This window comes from Nycticebus coucang, chromosome 12, assembly GCF_027406575.1.
Source record: "Nycticebus coucang isolate mNycCou1 chromosome 12, mNycCou1.pri, whole genome shotgun sequence".
Lineage (NCBI taxonomy): Eukaryota > Metazoa > Chordata > Mammalia > Primates > Lorisidae > Nycticebus > Nycticebus coucang.
In genome coordinates, this window is record NC_069791.1 from 48242195 (window position 1) to 48254216 (window position 12022).

Here is a 12022-nt window from a genome sequence, read left to right on the forward strand (position 1 = left end):
AATTTACTTCTTTGTTTAACTGTGAGACTAATTTTTTAATGTATGTTATCATTATCATATTTTATTATTTCAGAAATTGTTCTTTTCTGTTTTCATATATATGTTTAAATATATATCTGGTAATTAATTAAAAAAAAGAGGTTTATTTAGTTCATGATTGTACAGGCTGGGAAGATCAAGAAACGTGGAACCAGCATCAGCTTGGCTTCTAGCAAAGGCTTTTCTGCTTTGTCACACATGGTAGAAGATCAAAGGGGAAGAGAATAAGGGTGAAGACCAGCTGAGGGATGCCCTGGCTTCACAACAATCCACTCTCCTGGAAACATTCTCATGAGAATTTTGGTGCAACCTCATCACAGCAAGCACTCACTCACTATTGGGAAAGAATGGCACTAAGCCCATTTATGAAGAATCTGCCCCTTTGACCAAAACACCTCCTTCTGGGCACCACCTCACAGCACCACCATGTTGTGGATACAATTTCAACATGAGTTTTGGTAGGTACAAACTGGAACCATATCATTCTCCCCATTTGCCCCCAGAACTCATGTTTTTTTCCACATACAAAATATACCTATTCCATCGTAATGGTCCCCAAAGACTTAACTTGTTCCAGCACCAACTTAAAGGTTCAAAGTGTCATCTGAGATTCACAAGGCAAGTTCCTTCCACCTTTGAGCCTATAAAATAAAAGACAAGTTATTTACTTCCAGTATACAATGTTGAACAGATATTTGGTAGATATCCCATTCCAAAAGGGAGAAATAGGGCAAAGGAAAGGAATGACAGATCCTACACAAGTCTGAAACTCAGAAGGGCAAGCACTGAATATTAAAGTTCCAGAATAATCTTTTTTAACTCCATGTCCCACATCCTGGACACAGTGGTGTGAGGAGTGAACACCCAACTATGTGGACAGCCCACTACAGTGGCTTGTTTTGTCTCACCCATGTGGGATCTCTCAGCTGGAGCTGAGTGCCTGTGACTTTTCCAGGCTGGGCTTGCATGCTGCCAGTGGCTGTGTATCTCTAGGGTTTCAGCAGCAGCATTGCCCCTGTGCCCCTTGCCCCACTGCCATGGTGGAGAATGTCTCCATCAGCTGTGTTCCCACATTTCTTCATGGCATTGTCCTAACAGGAGATCTCTGTGATGGCTCCACCTCTTCCCAAGTCTCTGCCTGGGCCTGCAGGCTTTTCCATACATCCTTTGAAATCTCAGTGGAGGAAGCCATGCTTCCTTGTCTCTTGTGACAAGTAGGCCTACAGTATTAACACCCCAAGTGATACCAGGTCTGCCCCTCACTCCCTGCTCAGAGCAGGACATGAACTTCCATTTTCCACGCCTTAGAAACCAAATTCTCTGGGCCTAAGCAGGTCTAAAAGCCAGTCTGACCAGTCCTAAGTCACAGAACATGTCCTAAAGGAGACCACGTTTCCACACAAGGGAAGTTTTAAAATTAACTTCGGCTTTTAAGCCCCTGGTATCAAACAATGGCGACATTTTATCTCCCCCAAAATGCCCTGCCCACAGGGTGAGAAAAGTGGTATATAAACCCCTAGAAAGAGGGACCATATGGGCTACCTGCCTGGGAATCTCCCTTGGGAGTGCTGAAGGCTCTGATTTTTTTCTTCTCTTATCTATCAATAAAGCTGTTCTTTTGCTTACTTGCATGGTATGTGGATTCATTCTTCAAATCTCTGAGGGCAAAGATTTGGCAGAGGACAGATTCTGACTACATATGTCTTACCATTTGTGCTCTCTTCTTAATACATTCATCTGAAATGTTATGTATATCTGATTCTCAAAAATGTCCAAAGCAATAAAACAAATATTCATGGTTTTTATTTTTGTCTTTTGGCCCATTAATTCAGAAATGTCCTGTCAATTTTATTCTTCAATCTCCTGTTATTTCATCTTTCATTCTCCTGAGGACTGTAATGTGTTTATAATTGCATTTAAGGGTGAACCAGTGAAAACTGAGAGAAAAACTGTCCAGATTTGTATCTGAGAATACTAGACTCCATTGTTTGGGTATTCTTTTGAATATGAAAATTATCACCTGTGCTACTTATATAAGAAATAAAATATGTGTTAGTATGGAAATTGCTAGGTAAATCATTTGAATACTGTTAGTTATGATTTTATAAAGACCAATATGGCCCTATTATTCAGTAGAACTGATTTTCTAATGGCATTAGAAGAAATAGTAACAGAGAGGTATTGAAACAATATTATCAATCCCTTAATTATATGAAACCCCTAATTAAAAATGAGAAGTTATTATAAAATATTGACTTTTTCTGTTTGAAGAAAAGCTTATTATGGAGGAGGGCATTTTCATGATAGTATTAACTATGGAATTCACCATTATCTTGATTGGGGTCACCTGCCTCAGTTTTTTTTCTTTCTTGATTATGGCCCTTTCTTTCCACTGGTCCTTATCATGGCTAGCATAGGCTTTATATAGTTGACACTGTTCTCTTTCTATGGTCCTCTACCTATGGCAGAGCTCCTTGAGAGCCTGAGATAGTTGAAGATGCCCTGTGGGGGAGGAATAAAGTATGTCTCAAGAAGAGATGTGACTTTAGAACAAGGAAAAAAATGAAGTGATATTTTCAGGAGATCCTCACATCTTCTGTGGTTTCCCTTTTGTCTTCATAATATGGTAAACCATATCTCTTGAATAGGGTATAAGCTCAGTATATATTAAAAAGGTAAACCAAGGCACACTAAAAATTTATTTAAAAGAGTATATATGAGGAGATGATATTCATAATTTGAGCAGTTTCAAGCCACAAGTAGTTCAGTAGCTCTACTGAAAGAAGGCAAAGGGGCCGCTTTTATAGGAGATATACAGAAACAAAGCAAAGAAATATTTGATTGGCTTCTTTTGGAAAGACAAGTTTGTTGGCTGCTTCTGATGGGCTGAGATTAAGTTCTGTTTTTCTTTAAAATAGGTGTTTATAAGAAATAGCTTAAGTTAAATTTTCCTTATGCTCGTAAATCAACCAATGTTGAGGTCATTAATGAGGTCTAACTGGCTTTGTCTGCTCAGGAGGGATTCTTCAGACCTGGTATCCATTGTAATTTACTTTGACACATGAATCTTACTTAGTTTTGGCTGAAAGTTTTTTCAGAAGTACAACTTTTCAAAAACTATTTGATTCCAATCAGTTTTATATGCCAGGGGATGACTCACAGTTCTTTTCTAGTCATCCTTATATTTGCTTTCTTTTCATTGCTTTTTCACTTCTGCATCTTTCTCTCTAGACCTAATGTCAGATACTTTGAATATTCTGAGCCTTTATCAGGAAAACCAGGTATTCAACCTCTGTGCCTTGAGTTATTTTGTCAGACTTAAAGGATAATAACTACTCTTTTAGCGTTTAAATGTATATGAAATCCAACCAGAAGTTTTAACATGGGTATAACAACCATCCTCTTGCGATGATCTGTGCCTGAAGGTTGAATTTTAACCAGGCTTTAAAACTCGAATACTGTTGTTGTTGAGAAGCCATCACCCCTTCCATCCCTGCAGGATCCCAAGCATCTAGACTCTGGTAATTTTTGTTCCTACTTGTAAGGTAGTGTAAAAGTTGTCAGGATCAAAATGGAGTCACTTGTGTTAACGTCCTGACAAATAGAGCCTGGGAAGGCCATGAAAAGGGGGTTCTAATGCACGTATGACTGATGGATCATAAGAGCTATTACAAAAAATTCTACACAAACCTCAGCATTGCACAAAGGCCACCTGTAACCTTTTATAAAAAAAAAAAAAAAAAAAAAAAAAAAAAACCTTCTGCAAGGGCTTCTGCCCAGTAGCTACTTGTCTGACCTTGCACTGGCATCACCCTTATTATTGATCCTTGTAGTTGAGGATAATTATCTCAAAATAATTATGTAATCCTCATCACTTTTTCTTTAGAAACTCTTATCTTCCTTTATCTCTATGAATACACACCTAGTTTACTATGGCACACTTATTCCCATTGAAATTCTACTCCCAAATAAATAGCACTTGCTTTTAGAAAGTTTCCCTTTCTTGCTATTTAGTTTGATAGCAGGCAATTATATTCTAAGACCAGTTAAAAATATGTTGTCAAATGTACCATTAATGGTATTTGATTTTAGTCTTCTTTGCCTAAAGTTACAAAATCATCAAATATGTTATCTTCCTTCCAAGTGAAAATAGGTGACAGTTCATCAAACGTTTTGATAGTCCCTAACTTGCTTCTCAGTGATTAATAATGTTTTTCCTGCCACTAACTTCTAACAAATCAAATATTAAGCCAATGTCACATATATTGTGTGTTTTGCTTCAGTAGAACACCATTTCAAGAGGCCAAATAGGTTAGACTATGTTGAACTAACAAGATTCCAGCTCTGGGACTTCCCATAGGAAAGTTTTTGTTGTTTTTAGTTTCCATCACATGTCTGGTGCTCATAGTAGTCACATAGGCATCCAGGCTGAAAGATGTGTTCTTGACCCTTGTTTGAGTGACAAAACAAGAAAATGGAGTCTTTGCAGTGTCTTGAACTATAGAACAAATCACTCACTCAGAAGCAACATGTTATTTCCAAAATATTTTATTGACCAAAAAGTTCACATGACAATATTTAACTACAAGAGGGAGAGGGACTCCTACAAGAGTACATTCTTATTATCCTACAAGAAATGGAATGTTAGCACATAGTCCCAGTTTGTTTTTTACTACTTCTTTTCTACTTATAAGATATATATCAAAATTCTGGTAATAAAGTAAAGTTAAAAGTAAAATTTGGAAAAATCACATCATGAAACCCTAAAAGAAATGTTAGTATAATTATTTTAGTACATACAAGATATATTTTAAGGAAAAAAATTAAAGTAGATAACGTCACTTTGTATGGCTGAAGGCTAAATTTCCTATGAAGATACTACAGTTCTAATGTTATGTGCACCAACTAACATGGCATCAAAATATATGAAGTAAAAGCTGACAGGATTTCAAAGAGAAATAGATGTATGTATACTCATGGTAATATAGTTTGACATTAAGTTTCAAAAAATAATAGTTCAAGAACAAAACTCAGAAAGAATAAATAGGATTTAAATGACATGATCAATATAGATTTGGTGTATGCATGAAACACTGTGACCCAAACTACAGAATACACATTACTTTCAGCAAACAAAACATGTAGCAAAATTGACCACATACATAACCAAAAGTTTAGCAGATATCACAAGTTGTCAGCATACAGAGTATTACCTGTGACTTTCATTCAACTTTCAAGAAATAGATAAAAAAATGAAAAATTATGTACGAATGAAAATTTAAATATACATTTAAAAAACAGTCCATGGCTGAAGAAAAATCACAATAAAATTAGAAAACATTTAAATTTAAGTGTAATGAACAATAGAAACCCCTTATGAGAAACTTTTAAAGATTCTCACAGAAATACCTTTAGAATAAATATGTTAGAAAAGGAGAAAAGATGAAAATTAATCTTCAAAGTATCCATTTTAGAAAATTAAAAAAACAGCAAACATATCCAAGGGAAGTAAAAAAAAGTAGTATATGTAAGACAAGAAATTAATGAATAATAATATATTTGATAAGGTCAAACAAGACAGATTTGGTTATTTGAATAGATTGAAAAAATTAAAAACTTCTGGTGACATAAATCATGAAGGAAGAGCAAGTAACAATATGAAAAATTGAAAGTTGTATGGAAATGTCTCAAAGAATGAAAGTGGACCTACCATCTGATTCAGCAATCCCACTATTGGGTATTTACCCTAAGCAACAAAGGTCATTTCATCAAAAAAACATGTGCACTGGAATGTTTACAGAAGCACAATTCACAATCACAAACATGTGGCAATAACACAAGTGCCTATTAATACACAAATGGGCCAATAAAGTTTGGTACATGTATAACACGGAATACTATTCAGCCATAAAAAATGGTGATCTAGTTTCTCCACCTGGATAGAATTGTACACCATTCTCCTAAGTGAATAGAGAGAAAAAACCACACCAATGTACGTAATTCTTTTTGCACAAGAATGAAAAAACAAACACCAACATACTCAATTCTAAATTGTAACTAGTTGATCAAAACCTATGTGCTCCATGGAAACAAAACTCAATGAAATTCAAGGTGGGAGGGAAAAAAGGGAGAGGCAAATTCACAACTAATGGGCACATTGCACAGGTTTGTCATGTACTTTCTAGGTGAAGGGCACACTTATAACTATGACTAACTATGTAACTAAAATGGGTATAGCCCATTATGTTCTGAAATAAAAAAATTAATAAAAAAGAACTGAAAGGAGATATTCTGCAGATATGCAGCATATAATAGAATAACCAAATGTACATAATAATGTAAATAACTAAAATTGACAAATGTCTAGAAAACTAACTCTCAAACCAAGATTAGGAGGAACAGGTAAGGGAATAATCTAGATCAAGACCATAGAAATGTATGCTCATGTGCTCAAGATTAAGTTACATGTTAAAGAATGTTCATAGCATCATGATCATTGTAGTTTCCAAACTCAAAACAGTCCAATTATGTGTTTCAATTAGAATAGATACATTGTGAATGCTTATTCCATTAATACTATTTAACAATAAAATAAATGATCTGTCTCCATATGCAAGATGATTTTAAAACCATACTATTGGTCAAAATTAGATAAATGCAAAAAAGAGTATGTGCAATATTATTCCCTTCATATGCAATTCAAAACCAGGCAAAACTAAGCCAGTGTTTAGGAATACATATTCAAATATATTTAAGAAAAGTAAAATAAGACAATGACTTCAATTTCAGGATAGTTATTATTTCTGGGACAAAGAGAAAAGTTATTAGAAAGGAGCATCCAAGGTGTTTCCTCCTTCTCCCATAGAAAGGGGAGACCATTTTTCTTTAATACAATTTTTCTTTTTAATGATTTCTTTTATGGAAACATATCACAAACATGAAGCTCAAAATCACTACTCTGGTATCTGTTCATTCCCTTTTTCTCTCATGTATAATATCATAAGTTCTGAAAGACTGTTTTTTCTTTATGTCCCTCAATTGACTTACTTATGCAAATTAACAAGTTGTGGCCAGCATCCTCAAACTCTTTCCTCTAGATAGATTGGAAGACCATCTGTTTGCTCTTAAAATGAAAAAGTACATGGGATTTTTCATCAGGTCTGGGTCAAGAGTGCAAATGAAACTCCACATGCCTCATATCCAAATATTTAGTTGTCATAAATATATAAAGCACTCAAACTTAAAGAAAATATGCCATATTCTGCTTTTACATATATACCATTAGAGCAACAAAATATTAACTTAGTTTTTTTTTTTGACAGCGCCTCACTTTGTTGCCCTTGGTAGAGTGCCATGGCACCATAGCTCACAGCAACCTCAATCTCTTGGGCTCAAGTGATTTTCTTGCCTCAGCCTCCTGAGTAGCTGGGACTATAGGTGCCTGCCACAACACCTGGCTATTTTTAGAGATGAGGTCTCCCTCTGACTCAGGCTGGTCTTGAACCTCTGAGCTCAGGCAATCCACCCGCCTTGGCCTCCCAGAGTGCTAGGATTACAGGCGTGAGCCACCCCCACTAGTCTAACATAGCTACTCTATAATTGAAATTTGTAAATCATTAGAGATGATGCAATTAAATTATTTTGTGAATATCTGAGTGTTCTTTAGATCACCCAGCAAAGTTTGCATTAGTAATATAATACAAACATTTATAATTCATAAACTATATATATCTTAAATAGCTTTTTTCTTCATTTGGGAAAATAACCATTTATTGGGCTATACACAAGATTAAAAGAGTGTTTTATTTACATTAATATTGAATTAGACAATCTTTCTGGAGTTTCCACATTTTCATAATTTTGCTACTTCACTTTCCTTTGTATTGAGAGGGTGGAGTAGGATGAGGAACCTTGACATTTCACAGTGGATTCAGCAGAGCTACCTTGTCTACAGTTTTGAGTTCTGTGGTTTCAGTTACATGAGGTCAACCAGGGTTTGAAAATAGGTGAGTACAATAAGATATTGAGAGAGAGAGAGAGATCATATTCACGTAATTTTATTACAATTAATAAATTGTAATACAGCTTACAATAAAGCTTTAATAAAGCTTATTATAATTGCTTAATTTCATTATCAGTTATTGTCATTAACCTTTTACGGTGCCTAATTTATAAGTTAAACTTTATCATAGGAATGTATATTAGTAAAAACATAGTGTGCATAGAGTTTGGTATTCCATGATTTCGGGTATCCATTGAGGCTTTTGGAATATATCTTCCATAAATAAGGAAGAACTATCTCCTGTGGATAAGGGAAGATTCCTGGTATCTGTTTCTTTGCTTGGCTGTTGGTTTTGAAATTTATGTCATAATGTAGTATTGCTTTCTTTGATAGCTATTACTATGTTTTTAAATTTATTTTTTGTTCACTTTTAAGTTTGGAAAAGAAATATGAAGGGGTAAGTGGATAAAAGCACAAGGCATTTGGTGTCTATGGGCAGAGGATGGTAGCACGATTGCAAGGTGAAGAGGCCAGGAGTAAGAAAGACTGATGCCTTGTCAATGAGCCTCTCTTCTTTCATAGTGTTGACGAGATCTGGCTTTAGCTCCACAGGAAATTGAGGACTCTTTTGAAATAATACAGATCTGTCTTTGCGTGTTTTATAAATCCTCAGTGGCAATGCTGCATTTACCTTCATATTTATGAATTGTGTTTTTATAATCTTTGTAACTCAGAACTCAAGTTGGTGGAACCGAATACAGAGGAGACGAGGAAAAAAGTATAAAACAATGAAAGAGAATATGTCTTTATTTGCATGGTTGCAAATGTGAATTCAGTTTTGCTTCATAATCATTTACGAAGTATTTTACCTGTGGTGGGGACATAAATATCTCAGCTAGGGCTCATAAAAGAAATTGAAGAAAAATAAAGATTTCACAGGAACAGCTATACGCACATTAACAAACCTTGGAGATTTCTGAGTTGATATTGGACCAACGATTAAAGAAGGTTTAGAGGGCAGAGAAGGAGGATGAAGAATTTAACTGTGTGTTCCAGGATATGTGTAGTATTTTTTTAGATCACCAAATAGCTGGCAGTGGTATATTTTCAGCTTGCTCTCTTCAGATATGGAAAGCACCCTGAAGCCCATCTTCACTCTTGTCATAATTGCAGAGTTCATACTTGGGAATTTGAGCAATGGATTCATAGTGATGATAAACTGCATTGACTGGGTCAACAAAAGAAAGTTGTTCTTAGTCGATCAAATTCTTATTATGTTGGCCTTCTCCAGAATTGGTCTGATCTGGGAAATATTAGTAAGTTGGTTGGTAACTCTATATTTTCCAGCCCTCATTGTGGATGAAAAAGAATTGAGACTTATTTCTTCTACCTGGACAGTTGTCAATCACTTCAGTCTCTGGCTGGCTACAGTTCTCAGCATCTTTTATTTGCTCAAAATAGCCACCTTCTCCAGCCCTACTTTTCTCTATCTTCAGTGGAGAGTAAAAAAAGTGATTCTGATGATACTGCTTGGAAGCTTTATTTTCTTGTTTTTAAATCTGATACTAATAAACATACATATTAACTACTGGATGGATAAAATTGTGCCTCAAAGTAATACAACTTGGAATTTCAACATTAGTGCCTCTTCATTTTCAGGGCTGATGGTCTTCACTACAGCTATATTCACTCTAATACCATTTACAATGGCCTTGATCTCATTTCTCCTGTTAATTTCCTCCCTGTGGAAACATCTCCAGAAGATGCAGCTCTCTTCCAAAGGCTGTAGAGACTCCAAGACCAGGGCCCACAGAAATGCCTTGAAAACTGTGATCTTGTTCCTCCTACTCTATGCTACTTTCTTTCTGTCTGTTATCTTATTATGGCTTTTTGAGATAAAGCAGGTCAAAGCAGTCCAAATATTTTGTCAGATTATTGGATCCATCTATCCTTCAATCCACTCCTTTATCCTGATTCAGGGAAACTCTAAGTTAAGGCAGGCCTATCTTAGTTGGCAGCTAAGGTGTGGATTAAAAGATGCAAAGCTCACAATTCCAGATAAAAATAGGAGTCTATGAGGAGTTCAGAGACATTTTATACTTCCCCCAGTTTCCTCCATTGTGAAGGTCATTGTAAATTTTTCAAGTGAATATCTATGATAACATCTTACCTGTGAATATTACATATTTATGATGTGTGTTTATATCATCAGGTATTTGATACTTATTTGAGGAAATCATTGGTTGATTCCATTTTAATTTAAAAATGTGTACCATGATACACTCAGATATTAATTATGAAGTCTCCAATCTTATGGCTGGCAATGGCCCTTCAATTCTAAATCACTCATTGAGTATGGATGTTTTAGGTACCAGAAGTACCTAAATTGAGGTGAATTGAGGACAAGTAGTTATTTGGAACAAAAGAACTGAAAGTTTGGCGTTGTGACTTTTGCTAGTACTGTTGGGATGAGAGCATTGAGAGGATTCATAAGCTTAGCATGAATAACTGCCATGTAAAACAATGACCTGCCTTTTTTAATAGTTGTGCATATACATATATGCATATTTTGTAAACATTATTGAAGTATAATTTATATATAATAAAATTAAACATTTTTAGTGCACAATTCAGTTAGAATTTTGACAATGTATATTCCTGTGTGACTACAATTATCAATGTTTTTGCAGTCCAACTTCTCCCTCACTATTCCTTCCACCAAGGCAGCTACTAAGTTTGCTTTTGGTAAGTATAAGATAGTTTTTTGATTTCTAGAATATTTTAAATATGTGGTCATAGAGTTTGTACTGCTATAGCTAAGGTTTCTTCAACTCAGCATAATGCTTTTGAAGTTCACTTATCTTGTTGTATAGAGATCAATAATTTGTTCCTGAGTAGTATCCTTGAATAGTATTCCTGAATAGTATTGCATATATTTTTTAAAAAGTTCTCTTAACTATTGATGAACATTTGAATGTTTCCCACTTGTTGGTCATTATAAATAAAAGTGGCACCAACATTGTTATCTGTGTCTTTTTCTGGATATACAATTCCATTACTCTTGGGTAAATACCTAGGAGTATATCACATTCTAGTACGTGTACATTTAGCTGTTTAAAAACTACCAAAGTGTTCTCTAAAGTGGTGTATCATTTTGTATTTCAGCCAGCAGTTTTGTATTTCAGTTTTGATTTCTCCACATCCTGGCAAATAGTTGGTACTCTGTTCTGTTTTTTTTAGCCATTCTAGTCTCTTGTTTAATGGCTTCTTACTGTGGTTTTAATTCATATCATCCTGATGACTAGTGATACTAAGCATTTTTATTGACATTTGGTCATTCATGGAAATTATTTTGTGAAATGTGTTTTTAAACCTTTTGCCCCTTATTTAATTTGGCTCATTTTTTTTTTTTTTGAGACAGAGTCTCACTGTGTTGCCCTCTATAGAGTGCTGTGCTGTCACAGCTCACAGCATGGCTTGTCTTTTTATCATAGAGTTGTAAAAATTCTTATGTAGACCAGATGGAGTTTTTTTAATCAGACATGATTTATAAATATTTTCTCCCAGCTGGTGACTTGTCATTTCTTTTTCTTTTTCTTTTTTTAGAGACAGAGTTTCAATTTATTGTCCTCAGTAGAGTGATGTGGTGTCACAGCTCACAGCAACCTCCACCTCTCAGGCTTAGGTGATTCTCTTGCCTCAGCCTCCTGGGTATCTGGGGCTACAGCCACTGGCTACAATGCCTGACTGTTTTTTTGTTTCAGTTTGGCCAGGGCCGAGTTCAAACCCACCACCCTTGGTATATGGGGCCTGAGCCCTACCCACTGAGCCACAGGTGCCGCCTATGTCATTTCATTTTCTTTCTTTTTATTTTTTTAATTAAATCATAGCTGTGTACATTAATGCGATCATGGGGCACCATACACTGGTTTTATAGACCATTTGACATATTTTCATCACACTGGTTAACATAGCCTTCCT

The 12022-nt window shown here is 35.3% G+C and overlaps 1 protein-coding gene across 1 annotated transcript; it reads left to right on the forward strand.

The window, feature by feature from the left end:
• The first annotated feature begins 9168 nt into the window (after positions 1 to 9168).
• Positions 9169 to 10103, forward strand: LOC128561933 (taste receptor type 2 member 13-like). The gene is given in 2 exon segments (XM_053556590.1): positions 9169 to 10048; positions 10051 to 10103. Coding segments are annotated over 2 exon segments (933 nt in total).
• The last annotated feature ends 1919 nt before the right edge of the window (positions 10104 to 12022 follow it).